At 35.3% G+C, this 15,489-nt stretch overlaps 1 protein-coding gene across 1 annotated transcript in view; it reads left to right on the forward strand.

The window, feature by feature from the left end:
- The window catches only part of LOC129227740 (serine-rich adhesin for platelets-like), a 132,002-nt gene that overhangs the window by 49,635 nt on the left and 66,878 nt on the right, over window positions 1-15,489 (forward strand). Inside the window, exon 3 of the mRNA XM_054862344.1 lies at window positions 13,250-13,798. Coding sequence (XP_054718319.1) covers window positions 13,250-13,798 — 549 coding nt within the window. The remainder of the gene's footprint in view (window positions 1-13,249; window positions 13,799-15,489) is intronic.

The following is a 15,489-nucleotide window of genomic DNA, read 5'->3' on the forward strand; positions in this document are numbered from 1 at the left end:
GTATGTTTTTGTGTGTGTGTGTATGTGTAGGTGTATGTGTTTGTGTGTGTGTATGTTTGTGTGTGCATGTGTGTAGGTGTGTGTGTGTGTAGTTGTGTATGTATGCGCGTGTGTGTAGAACATGGATGCAACCTGGAGACGGCTTTCGCTATAGGAGCAGCATCGTGAGGAGCCGGTCGACGGTGATGGTGCGGAGGGTGGCGGTGAGAAAATAAAATGATAGGACGCCAAAAACAGTCAAGTGAGAACAATAAGCAATCGTGATTGCTCAAAAAAAAAAAAAAAAAAAGTTTTGTTCGAATCAAACTATTTCCTGAAACGTTATTGAAGAGAAGGAGGGGTCAGCTAGACATATATTTTCCTCGTCTCAGAGCCATCTTTCCCAATTGTTTAATATTTATTGAGTAATCACGAATTGCTTTTTGTTTTCACTTGCCCGTTGAAATCGTCCCCGTAATTTGCCCCCCCCCCCCCCTTCTGGATCCTCTGCGAGCACAACCGTCTCCAGGTAGTGCTTCTCTGGTCCTGAGCTTCCACTAGCAACACTATTCATCGGAATTCGATCCGCCTGAGAAGTTGGGTGCATGTCCTACACACACAAGCGCGCCTACGCGCACGCCCTTACACACTTACACAAGCGCCAACGTGCACACACACAGGTCAACTTACACACACACTCATGTTTGCTAAAAGCATACTTTGAATTCTAAATGTCAAAATTTCATATTTTCTTTCTTTCTTTCTTTTTTGAGCAATCACGATTACTTATTGTTCTCACTTGACAGTCCTTGATGTTCCGGTTCCTTTTTCAGCTTGGACCAGGGCTGCAGCACCACCGTCCACCGGCGGCGGCGCGGCTGGTCCTGAGCACTGTCCACCGGAATCCACTTTTGCTGGGCGGTGGCGTCCATGTCATATACACTCCCCTACGTGCGCACGCCTTTACACACATACACACGCCTACGTGCACACACGTAAGCCTACACACACAACTATACACACGTAACCACCCAGGAGGATTGACATGCTTGGGGGGGGGGGAGCCGTTTCTAGAAACAATCTCTAATCAGTAGGGTCTTGTCGCAACTCGTGATTGCGAAAAACATAATTTGAATTCAAAGTTTCGGAATTCAAATTAGAATTATTTTTTTTTTTTTTGAGCGATCATGATTGCTTATCGTTCTCATTTGACTGTTTTGATGTCCTTTGATTTTATTTTCCGCCCGCCACCCTCTGCCAGCATCACCGTCGACCGGGTCCTCACGATGCTGCACCTCTAGCGAAAACCGCCTCCAGGTTGCATCCATGTCCTACACTTACACGCATACACGCACCTACACACACACATATATCTATATATATAAAAATCTCGTGTCACGATGTTTGTTCGGGGTAAACTCCGAAACTACTGAACCGATTTTAATGAAATTTCACAACTATATGTAATTTGGTCCAACTTAAAAGATAGGCTACTTTTTATTATTTATTATTGCAAATTAAAAGCTGATTATGCAATTATCGTGTGTATTGATTGTTTAGTTGTATGAATTCTTAATAGATGGCGCTCTAAGTAAATTCATCCTCAAAACTTTTTATTCTTAAGTTAATTAAAATTTACAAATGATTCTATGTTACGGAAATTGATGGTTATCAATAATATCGCCGTAGAAAGGAGGCGTATGCAGGTCACACTTTTCAATGTAAATGTCAAATTCTACAAATCAAGTTAAAATTGATAAGTAGCGGGTCGTTCCGTACTCACCACTGCTTTTAAAAACGCATGAGGCTCATATAAATATCGAGTGTTGCAGTTTCATGAGATCCCTTAAATACTTCGTAAAATGAACGTTAACAAAGGTCATTATTAGGTTACATTTGAGGTACGAGATATGGACAAACTTGACGAAATAAAACGATGAGCAATGAGTGGATATATAAGCAGCAACGACGATATCTGGCATAACTTAGTTTCCCCGTGTACGAAAGAGACCCTTCTGTACAGCATCTTGCAGTACAAACACCAAAACGACCCTGATTTTTTTTTTTTTTTTTTTTTTTTTTACGTTGTCAAAAATCTAATGTGTATGGTCCGATTCACAGAAATAAAATTGTGTACCATTGTTCCACGCTATTTTACATGCACTGTAAACAAATCCGAAATGTCACTGATTATTTCAGTGGAACATGTTGGAATTTCACAGGTTCTCAACAATTTTATTTGGAAATCAAGTATCTGCTTCAAAACGTTTCCTGAATTGCTACAAACGTCATGAATACAGACTTCTCACTGTAACGAAAAATATTTTTTATTCCCAGTTTAAAGATTAACTGAGCGTATTCATTAAGTGCATCGGCTTCTGTTCGATTACGTTCAGTCAACATTGACTAAGACCTATGTGAGAGTGAATAAGCCTTTGGATTCCGTAACGTTGCAGGAATCGAAGGCGAGTTTGACTTATGGTACTTGCTTGCGAATCTGTCTTATCTTTCGCCATGCGTGCAGCATTATTGTTGGAGCTTTCTTGGAAAAATAAAGAGGTGTCAAGCTTAATATTCAACTTGCGTAAGTATTTTCTGAAGGTCCAGCGACACGGCTGGCTTTTAGCCAGGGGGATTATTGAATTCTTTAAAAAGATTCCAGGATGAATTCAGGAAGGTTAATGAATTTTAGTGAGGAACTGACTTTACTACAGTCGTCGTGGTCCGTCCAGACTGACGTAACTCCCAATGGGAGGAAGTGAGTCACTGGATCCCGTGACTTTCCAAGAGTAACAAGCAAGTAGAATTCTTTGTGCGTGCTTGAAAGTCTTTCTTAGCAGTGGCTATCGTTGCGATAATGCTTTTGGTACTTTCTTGGTGAGTCGAGAAATGTGACAAGCTATTATTTTTAATCTTACTTCGGTTCTCTCTTAAGGTTTCAGAGAAATGACTGTCTGGAATCGGAGAGGTCTCGGAATGCTTCAGAAAGACTTCAGAATAATTTTAGGAAGGTTTCTGACTTTTAGTGGGATACGTTCCTATTTTTGCAAGATATGTTCCTGGCAGAAATTATACGTATTCGCTGCTCATTATTTTTCAGAACGTTTATTAATTCTTTTTACAGTGCTGAATAAAATCAAAAAAATCATGGAAGTTACGCAAACAAAGAACACAACATTAATCAATCTCGGGCATAATTAAAAATTTAAGCCAAGACATAGGGACCAAAACTCCATCCAAAACAAAACTGACTACAAAAAAAAAGTGAATGAGGTTTTTGCATTTGTTTTCGTTAAGCATTCCCGAACAGGCAAAAATATTTGCGAACCGTTGATTGTCGAGTGTTCAATACATATCACGATGCATTTCGCGAATTGTAATTATCGGTAGCACACAATCATTGGGAGTTGCATTTTATAATGCAGGTTTTGCCTAACGAGAAGAAGTATTCGTCAACTGTTTAAAATACTTTTGACGACATAATATCCAACACACTCATCATTTCTGTGGGGAAACTATATAAATTTTATGTTTGAAGATGTACTCCATAGAGTTAATTAAACACACCGACATCCAAATCTAGATTTTACACCAAAGATGTATAATGAAGCTTTAATGTTGATTGAAGATTTATGCATTTCAATTTCATTGGTTGTTTATTCATTATGGTGTAATATCACCTAATGGATTGGTCATCGACTTAGTTAACACTGATTTACAACGAAAAAAAAACAGTGCAATGACGCTGTCTTAGCTACGATGATTGTAAATAATGAGCTATTACTGACAGCTGAAAAAAAAAATCAAAATCAGGTTGTGCTGACCGTTGACGCTGAACAAGACTATACAGTTGTCGATGAAAACAAAGCCGTAAACATTTCAACTGAATTTTTAAATTTCTTAGATGTACCAGGAATGGCACTATACGATTTCCGGTTGAAAATTGGTTCACCAATTATTCTTCTTCCCAGTTTAAACCCACCTAGATTATGCAACGGTACACGTTTCTTTCAAAATTTCAACAATTTTGACGGAAAGGTTCAAAGGTGAAATTTTTGTGTTGCCATGTAATCCATTAATAGCGTCATAATTTTCAAACACATTTGGAAGGCTTCAATTTACGATTTGTTTAGTTTTTGAACAGACCATCAATTGACCTCAAGAACAAACAATGTCTACTTTCGGTTTGGACTTGAAACATACATGTTTCTCTCATGGGCAACTATCTATCGCCTACTCACGAGTGGGAAAGTTATCATACCTATTCGGTTAGCAAAAGACAGGTTAAGCAAGAATATTGCGCACAACTTAGTGAGTCGATAATTTTCAGTTTTCAAATAATAGAAACAATAGATTGAAGTCAATGTTAACTACCTCATTTATAAAATTTAATTTTTATATGTTTCTAATTTAGTTAATGTATTTTGTAAAGAAGTTATTGATTAGAAACTATAGAGAAATCTGAGATGAATAAAATGAAGTGTACGTTTTAAAAGCTTACGTTAGTTTATGCTTAATTTATACGTTCCGATATTTTACAATCAGTTTCGATATTTACTATCACTTTCAAGTATTTTTGCTTTTATTTTTGATTGAAGTCATACTTGCAAAATTTACTAAGCGTAGGTATAGTGCTTTTACCATTGAAAATTTAGTTAGTACTTACTAAAATCAATAAGTACTTAATTCAGCCTAACACTCCCATTATCAATCTCATATGTTTTAAAATTGGCTATAATATTTCTGTACCTCAGAGCCAGAAGGACGTAAGTCACATTATGATAATTTTACAGAAAAGGGAAAAACTTTTTTCTGGCTCCTGCAAAGGATGGGACAAGCGCTCTTTTAACCCTGATAAAAAATTAAAAATGTTTAAAGAAATACGCTCACATGGCTCGATGCGGAATAGGCTTCTACATACAATGCACTAATTAACAGAAAATCGCAATTTTTGGACTTACGTCACTTTGGCTCTGATGTACAAATTTTAAGCGTTACTAAAAATATTAATTAGATTCTATCAAAATATTGAGCAAAATAATATTTTAATCCAACTACTTCGCCACAGCAACGCGTGGCTGGGTCAGCTAGTCTATATATATAAAAATCTCGTGTCACGATGTTTGTTCGGGGTAAACTCCGAAACTACTGAACCGATTTTTAACAAATTTCATACGTATCTGTAATTAGATCCAACTTAAAAGATAGGATGGTTTTTATAATTTTTTATTGCAAATAAAATGTTTATGATGCATTAATAGTGTGTATTGATTGTTTGGTTCTGTAAATTCTTAAGAGATGGCGCTGTAAGTTAATTCATCCTCAAAAGTTTTATTCTCAAGTTAATTAAAATTTACAAATGATACTATGTTACGGATATTGATGGTTATCAACAATATCGCCGTAGAAAGGAGGAGTATAGAGGCCACTCTTTTCAATGTAAATGTCAAATTCTACAACTGATGTTGAAATTGATAACCAGCGGGTAGTTCCATACTCACCACTGCTTTTAAAAACGTATGAGTCTCATATAAATCTCAAGTTTTGCAATTCCGTGAAATGCACTAAACATAATTTGCTAAATACGTTACTCAATATCTTCATTAGGTCGCATATGAGGTACGAGATGTGGACAAAATAACGCGATGAGTGGATATATAAGCAGCAACGAAGCTATCTGGCATAATTTAGTTTCCCCGTATATGAAAGAGACCCTTCTATACAGCATCTTGCAGTACATCTTAAAAACGGTTTTACGTTCAACGAGTATGTTTTACCGAAGATATTTTCTACGAAGAGCACTTGAACCACTAAAAACGACCCTGATTTTTTTTTTTTTACATTGTCTAAAACCTAATGTGTTTGGTTCGATTCTCAGAAATAAAATTATTTACCAATGTTCCACGCCATTTTACATGCATTGTAAAAAAACCCGAAATGTCACTGATTATTTCCGTAGAACATGTTGGGATATCACAGGTCATCAACAATTTTATTTGGAAATCAAGTATCTGCGTCAAAAAGTTTCCTGAATTGCTACAAACGTCATGAATGCAAACTTCTCACTGATGCGGAAATTTTTTTAGCTCCCAGTTTAAAGATTAACTGAGCGCATTTATTAAGTATATCGACTTCAGGCCAAGTACATTCCGTCTACATTGCCTAAAAGCTCCCAGAGAGAGTGAATGAGCCTTTGGATTCCGTAGCTTTGCAGGAATCGCCGGCGAGTTAGAATTACGGTACTTGCTTGCGAGTCGGTCTTACCTTTCACCATGCTTGCAGCATTATAGTTGGCGCTTTCTTGGAAAAGTAGAGTGGTGTCAAGCTTTGTATTCAACTTAGCTAAGTTTTTCCTGACGGTTCAGTGACACCACTGGCTTTTAGCCTAGGATACTAAAGAATTCTTGAAAAAGATTCCAGGATAATTTTCAGGAAGGTTAATGAATGTTAGTGAAGAACTGACTTCACTACCGTCGTCTTGGTCCGTTCGGATTGACTAACTCCCAATGGGAGGAAGTGAGTCTCTAGATTTCGTGACTTTCCAAGAGTAACAAGTAAGTGGAATACTTTGCGCATGCTTGCAAGTTCATCTTAGCAGTGGCTATGGTAGCGATAACGCTTTTGGTACTTTTTTGGTGAGTCAAAAAATGTGACAAGCTATTACTTTTAATCTTACTTCGGATCTATATAAAGGTTTCAGAGAAATGATTGTCTCGAATCGGAGAGCTTTAGGAATTCTTCAGGAAGACTTCAGGATAATTTAAGGAAGGTTTCTCACTTTTAGTGGGATACGTTCCTATTTTTTTGCAAGATACGTTACTGACAGAAATTAGGCGTATTCGCGGCCAATTATTTTCAGGACGTTTCGTAATTGTTTTTACAGTGCTGAATGAAAGCAGAAAAATTATGGAAGCCACGCAAACAAAGAACACAACATTCATCAATCTCGGGCATAATTAAAAATTAAAACCAATACATTGAGACCAAAACTCCTTCCAAAACAAAACTGTGCATCCAAACCAAAGTGAATGTTGTTTTTGCATTTGTTTTCGTTAAACATTCCCGAACAGACGGGAATATTAGCGAACCGTTAATTGTCGAGTATTTAATACATATCACGATGCATTGCGCTAATTGTAATTATTGGTAGCACACAATCATTGGGAGTTGCATTTTCTAATGCAGGTTTTGCATAATCGATACAGTTGTTGATGAAAACGAAGCAGTTAACTTTCCAACTGAATTTTTAAATTCCCTGGATATTCACCGGATTGGCCACAGCACAATCTCCGATTGAAAATTTGTTCAGCAATTATACTTCTCCGAAATTTAAACCCTCCTAAATTATGTTTAGTTATCAAAAGAATAACGGGAAATGTTCTTGAAGAAACAGTTTTAACAGGAAAGTTTAAAGGTGAAACTGTTCTACTGCCACGCATTCCATTAATAGCTACAGAATCTCCAATACCATTTCGAAGGCTTCAGTTTCCAATTCGTTTAGCTTTCGCTATAAAAATAAATAAATCACAAGGCCAAACAATATCAGTTTGCATACTGGATTTGGAAAACACATGTTTCTCTCATGGGTAACTATACGTCGCCTGCTCACGCGTGGGAATACCATCGAATGTATTCGTTTTAGCAAAAAACAGGTTAACGAAAAATATTGTGCATAAATTAATTCTTATATATATCTTTTAATTTTAATAATGTAGAAAACAATAGTTTGAAATCAATTGCGTCTACCTCATTTTTTAAACACTAATTTTTATATGCTATCAGTTTATTTGCTATATTTTTAAAATAAGCTATTGAAAATTATTCATTACAAACTATAGTTAAGCTGATATGAATAAAATATGCATTCAAAAAGTGTATACTGGTTAGTGCTTAAATTCAACATTTCGATACTTTACTTATCACTTTCAAGTTATTGTTCACGTTTGACTGAAATAAGTACTTGCTAAATTTACAAAGCAAAAAGAGTACCTTTTTTTTTTTTTTTTTTAAATAGAAAATTTAGTAAGTACTGAATAAATTTAAAAAGTACCTACGTCGGCCAATCACGCTCAGTATCAGTCTCATATATTTTAGAATCGGAAAACTATTCTAAGCCTTTTATTAAAAATATTAATTTGATTGTGTTAAAATAAGGGGTAAAAGATTATTTTAATCCAACTCTTGCGCCACAGCAACGCGTGGCTGGGTCAGCTAGTTCTTATATATATCTTTTAATTTTAATAATGTAGAAAACAATAGTTTGAAATCAATTGCGTCTACCTCATTTTTTAAACACTAATTTTTATATGCTATCAGTTTATTTGCTATATTTTTAAAATAAGCTATTGAAAATTATTGATTACAAACTATAGTTAAGCTGATATGAATAAAATATGCATTCAAAAAGTGTATACTGGTTAGTGCTTAAATTCAACATTTCGATACTTTACTTATCACTTTCAAGTTATTGTTCACGTTTGACTGAAATAAGTACTTGCTAAATTTACAAAGCAAAAAGAGTACCTTTTTTTTTTTTTAATAGAAAATTTAGTAAGTACTGAATAAATTTAAAAAGTACCTACGTCGGCCAATCACGCTCAGTATCAGTCTTATATATTTTAGAATCGGGTAAACTATTCTAAGCCTTTTATTAAAAATATTAATTTGATTGTGTTAAAATAAGGGGTAAAAGATTATTTTAATCCAACTCTTGCGCCACAGCAACGCGTGGCTGGGTCAGCTAGTATATATCTATATATATAAAAATCTCGTGTCACGATGTTTGTTCGGGGTAAACTCCGAAACTACTGCACCGATTTTTATCAAATTTCATACGTATTTGTAATTTGGTCCAACTTAAAAGATAGGATAGTTTTTATAATTTTTTATTGCAAATAAAATGTTTATTATACTTTAATAGTGTGTATTGATTGTTTGGTTCTGTAAATTCTTAATAGATGGCGCTGTATGTTAGTTCAGCCCCCCAAATTTTATTCTTTAGTCAATTAAAATTTACAAAAGATACTATGTTACCGATATTGATGGTTATCAACAATATCGCCGTAGAAAGGAAGAGTATAGAGGCCACACTTTTCAATGTAAATGCCAAATTCTAAAAATCAAGTTGAAATTGATAAGCAGCGGGTAGTTCCATACTCACCACCGCTTTTAAAAACGTATGCAAATACGTTATTAAAGGTCCGTATTAGGTCGCTTGTGAGGTAGGAGATATTGACGAAATTGATAAAATAACGAGATGTCTGGTTATATAAGCAGCAACGAAGCTATTTGACATAATGTAGTTTCCTCATATATGAAAGAGACCCTTCTGTACAGCTTCTTGCGATACATCTTCAAAACGGTCAACGAGAATATTTTTCCGAAGATATTTTCTACAAAGAGCACTTGAACCACCAAAATCGACCCAGATTTTTTTTTTTTTTACATTGTCAAAAATCTAAAGTCTTTGGCCCGATTCTCAGAAATAAAAATATTTACCAATGTTCCGCGTTATTTTACATGCACTGTAAAAAAATCCAGAATGTCACTGATTATTTCCGTGGATCATGTCGAGATTTCACAGCTCTTCAACAATTTTGTTTTGAAATCATCTATTTGCGTCAAAACTTTTCCTGAACTGCTACAAACGTCATGAATGCAGACTTCTCACTGTTGCAAAAAACATTTTTAGTTCCCAGTTTAAAGATTAACTGAGCGTATTTATTAATTCTATTGGCCTCAGGTGAATTAAGTTTCGTCTGCATTGCCTAAGCTCTCAGCGAAAGTGAGTGAGCTTCTGGATTCCGTAGCTTTGCAGAAGTCTCAAAACGAGATAGACTTATGGTACTTGCTTGCAAATCTGTGTTATCTTTCTCCATGGTTGCAGTATTGTTGTTGGAGCTTTCGTGGAAAAGTAGAGATGTTTCAAGCTTTGCATTTAACTTACTTAAGTTTTTTTCTGAAGATCTAGCGACACGACTGGCTTTTAGACTGGGATAGTACTGAATGCTTCAAAAAGATTCCCGGATAATTTCAGGAAGGTTGATGAATTTTAGTGATGAACTGACTATACTATCGTCCTCGGTGTCCGTCCAGATTGACGTAACTCCCAATGGGAGGAAGTGAGTCTCTGAATTCCGTAATTTTCCAAGATTAACAACAAGCAAGTGGAATACTTTGTGCATGCTTGCAAGTCCTTCTTAGAAGTGGCTATGGTAGCTATAATGTTTTTGGTACTTCCTTGGTGAGTCGGAAAATGTGCCAAGCTATTACTTTTATTATTACTTTGGTTCTCTCTTAAGGTTTCAGAGAAATGATTGTCACGAATTGGAGAGGTTTCGAATGTCTTCAGAAAGACTTTAGGATAATTTTAGGAATGTTTCTGACTTTTAGTGGGATACGTTCCTATTTTTTTGCAAGATATATTACTGGCAAAAATTGAGCGTATTCGCTGCCCATTATTTTTCAGGACGTTTCTTAATTGTTTTTACATTGTTAAATAAAATAAAAAAAAAAAAAAACATGGAAGTCACGCAAACAAAGAACATAACATTCATCAATCTCGGGCATAATTAAAAATTAAAGCCAAGACATTGGGACCAAAACTCCATCCAAAACAAAACTGTGCATCCAAAACAAAGTGAGTGTTTTTTGCATTTGTTTTCGTTAAACATTCCCTAAAAGACGGGAAAATTTGCGGACCGTTAATTGTCGAGTGTTTAATACATATCACGATGCCGAATTGTAATTATTGGTAGCACACAATCATTGGGAGTTGCATTTTCTAATGCAGGTTTTCCATAACGAGAAACAGTATTCGTCAACTGTTTAAATAATGATTTTGACGCATAATATCCAACACAATCATCATTTCTGTGGGGAAACTATATAAATTTGGTGCTTGAAGTTGTACTCCATAGAGTTAAACAAGCACTTCGATGTCCAAATCTAGATTTTACACCAAAGATGTGTAATGAAGCTTTAGTGTTAGTTAAAGATTTATGCATTTCAATTTCAAATTTGTTATTTAGTCCTTATGGTGCGATATCACCTTATAGATTGGTCACCGACTTAGTGAACACTGATTTTTAGCGCGAAAAAACAGTGCAATGACTCTGTCTTAGTTACAATTATTGTGAACAATCAGCCATTACTGACAGCTGAAAAAAATCATTATCAGATTGTGCTGACCGTTAATGTTAAACAAGACTATAGAGTTGTCAATGAAAACAAAGCCGTAAACATTCCAACTGAATTTTTAAATTCTCTGGATATACCAGGAATGCCACTAGACGATTTCCAGTTGAAAATTAGTTTACCAATTTTCCTTTTTCACAGTTTAAACCAACGTAGTTTTTTGCAACGGTACACGTTTCTTCATCAAAATTTCAACAATTTTGACATAAAAGTTTAAAGGACAAATTTTTGTGTTGCCACGTAATCCCATAATAACGTCATAATTTCCAAACACATTTGAAAGGCTTCAATTTCCGATTTGTTTAGCTTTCGAAAAGACCATAAATCTATCTCAAGACCAAACAATGTCTACTTTCGGTTTGGACTTGAAACATACGTGTTTCTTTCATGGGAAACTATCTGTCGCCTACTCACAAGTGGGAAAGGTATGATACCTATACGTGTTAGCAAAAGACAGGTTAAACAAGAATATTGTGCACACTTAGTGTTTAGATAATTTTCAGTTTTCAAATAATAGAAACAATAGATCGAAGTCAATGTTGTCTACCTCATTTATAAAATTTAATTTGTATATGTTTTTAAATCAGTTAATGTATTTTATAAAGAAGGTATTGATTACAAATTATAGAGAAATCTGAGATGAATGTTGGTTTATGCTTAATTTCTTCGTTCCAATATTTTACAATCAGTTTCGATATTTACCATCACTCTCAAGTTATTTTGCTTTTATTTTTGGCAGAAGTCATACTTGCAAAATTTACTAAGCGTAAGTATGATGTTTTTACCATTGAAAATTGAGTTAGCACTTACTAAATTCAATAAGTACCTAATTCAGCCTAGCCCGCCCGTTTTCAATATCATATGTTATAAAATTTACTAGACTGTTCACTAAAAATATTAATTAGATTCTATCAAACTATTGAGTTAAAGCATGTTTTAATCCAACTACTTCGCCACAGCAACGCGTGGCTGGGTCAGCTAGTATATATATAAAAATCTCGTGTCACGATGTTTGTTCGGGGTAAACTCCGAAACTACTGAACCGATTTTTAACAAATTTCATACGTATCTGTAATTAATGCTGCAAGCATGGTGAAAGGTAAGACCGACTCGCAAGCAAGTACCGTAATTCTAACTCGCCGGCGATTCCTGCAAAGCTACGGAATCCAAAGGCTCATTCACTCTCTCTGGGAGCTTTTAGGCAATGTAGACGGAATGTAGTTGGCCTGAAGTCGATATACTTAATAAATGCGCTCAGTTAATCTTTAAACTGGGAGCTAAAAAAATTTCCGCATCAGTGAGAAGTTTGCATTCATGACGTTTGTAGCAATTCAGGAAACTTTTTGACGCAGATACTTGATTTCCAAATAAAATTGTTGATGACCTGTGATATCCCAACATGTTCTACGGAAATAATCAGTGACATTTCGGGTTTTTTTACAATGCATGTAAAATGGCGTGGAACATTGGTAAATAATTTTATTTCTGAGAATCGAGCCAAACACATTAGGTTTTAGACAATGTAAAAAAAAAAAAATCAGGGTCGTTTTTAGTGGTTCAAGTGCTCTTCGTAGAAAATATCTTCGGTAAAATATACTCGTTGAACGTAAAACCGTTTTTAAGATGTACTGCAAGATGCTGTATAGAAGGGTCTCTTTCATATACGGGGAAACTAAATTATGCCAGATAGCTTCGTTGCTGCTTATATATCCACTCATCGCGTTATTTTGTCCACATCTCGTACCTCATATGCGACCTAATGAAGATATTGAGTAACGTATTTAGCAAATTATGTTTAGTGCATTTCACGGAACTGCAAAACTTGAGATTTATATGAGCCTCATACGTTTTTAAAAGCAGTGGTGAGTATGGAACTACCCGCTGGTTATCAATTTCAACATCAGTTGTAGAATTTGACATTTACATTGAAAAGAGTGGCCTCTATACTCCTCCTTTCTACGGCGATATTGTTGATAACCATCAATATCCGTAACATAGTATCATTTGTAAATTTTAAAGAAAAACGTTTTCAACGCAAAAAAAAAAAAACATTTGAAAATATATCTTTTTACAGAAATAGCACTCAATTCCACAACTGTATCAGTGAGTGACGATGGTTCGGATTCAACTGAAAATGTTCGGATATCTTCAAACAGCGTACTAACATCTATAGAAGCCTCGAACTCTTCAGAAAATGCAACGGAAAGTCTCTCTTCAATAATTGGAACAGCAAATTCTTATGAATCATCTTCACTAGCCTTTACTACATTAACAAATTCTGCATTGAACACTGATTCTTCCACCAATGAAGGAGCAACATCAACAGATTCTTCACTGAGCAATGATTCTTCCACTGATGTGAGAGCAACATCAACAAATTCCATATTAATCACTGATTCTTCCACCAACAACGGAACAACATCAACAGACACCTCGTTGAGCACTAATTCCTCTGATCAAAAAGGTGCAACAACAACAGCAACTGCTCAAAATTCTGATTCGACTTCTGCACCACGGTCATCATTTGAAGACACATCACAATCTATTAGTAAGGAAAATAAAGCGTCCACACCATACGAGGATAAAGGTATTAGTCCCGAGGAGAAACCTGAAACCTCAACAGGTACGTACTTTGAAAAATGTCATTTATTTTTTTAGTCCATTGGCAAGTTCTTTCCTCCTCCATGAAACCAAAAATATTCCTCAGAAAAGTTCGTCTAGAGCAGTGATGCTCAATCTTGTTTTACCTCAGTGCCAAACTTGATATAAAAATGATTCTCACGGGCCAGTCAGAACACATGAGGCAGTGATTAGCAAAGGGATGTAAGTAGACTTTATAAAGTTTTGAGGAAAACGAGTTTAAAGTTCAGGTTCTAGCTCGATTTTCATTGAATTTTTTTTTTTTCAAAATCATGCTGTATATGAACACCTACAGGGGCTACTAGACCATCTCTTTCTCAAAAAACGATAAGAAGTATCCTTCTACTACTTGCACTGGTTATCTTCAATTTTTAATTTTGGCACTGACATCCCCTTGCTTCTCGCTGCCTCACATATAGCTTTTAAAACATCCAAAACTTTTCTAAATAGCTTAGGAAAACATGGAAAAGGAAAGAAAACTACCAAACAAGAATTATCATTAGTATTTAGTGGATGTTCATTCTGTTAATGCAAAACGTACATCTTTTTGCAAAAAAAAAAAAAAAAAAAAAAAAAAATCTGAATTAAGAAAAAAGCATAAGCCATTGCCTGTTTGGGGATATTTTGACAGTAGAAATTGTAACTCTAACTCTGGTGGATTAACCCTAAACTCCAATAAATAGCGTTCATTGTTGACAATTTTTTCGTTTCTTCACTCCCTTGAAATGACTGTCTTACCAGCAAGTCAGTTAAGTTACCGGATTGAGTTCAGCCTTGTCGCAATAAAGCCTTTCCCTGCATGTTAAACATTACCAAAACACATTATCAAATTATCACGGCGTCACGCAGGTTTCATTGTTGAAACACGCGCGTTACTCGATCATTGGCTATTATATATATATGAGGATTAGGTTATACTTTAATATTCTGCTTGGGCTTGTATATTGAGTAGAGCCGAAGAATGTAGCCGCATATAGTATTACACGTATATCTGAGATTGAATCATTTTTCTCAAGAGTCTTTAAGGACTTATTTTTATCCAGTTTACACGAAAAAAAAAAGCTCAAAAAAATTTCACTTAGCCCACCCTTGTTTACAGTGCCTTTATATAAAGCATTGTGATCACGCATGAGTTTTTCGTTTTAATTTGTTTCTGGTTCCCATCGATCAGAGAATGTTCTTTACATGTTCTGTGTTACAGTATTTTTTCCAGTTTTCCTTCACTATTACAGGGAATTGTGCGAAATTTTTTTTTTTTTGTCCTCATACTATTGTCGGCAGTCAAATAGAATATCTATTCGCTTTGTGAGATTGGCTTATAAATGCTTAAAATGTTCTCTTTTCTGTTGGAAAACTAGCGTTCGTTTTTCGGCAGCTGTCGAATGTTTTATTTATCTTACGCATAACTTCGCTCACGATCAATGGCGCACACAAGGGGAGGGTCCAGGGGGTACTGATCCCTCCGATGACCCTTGAGTTTTTTAATTGCGCATAACCCTGCGTATGTAGTACGTAAAATAATTCCAAGCATAGGTAAAAATAATTACAGATTTAATACATGAAAAAAATATATACAGGGTGTTCCGTTTTAACCTGCAAGACCTCTATTATTGCAACCGTTAGTCGTAGATGCATACTTCCAATTGCAAAAATGTTCAAAATGAGATGCGGAGT

The sequence above is a fragment of the Uloborus diversus genome, chromosome 8 (assembly GCF_026930045.1).
Source record: "Uloborus diversus isolate 005 chromosome 8, Udiv.v.3.1, whole genome shotgun sequence".
NCBI lineage: Eukaryota > Metazoa > Arthropoda > Arachnida > Araneae > Uloboridae > Uloborus > Uloborus diversus.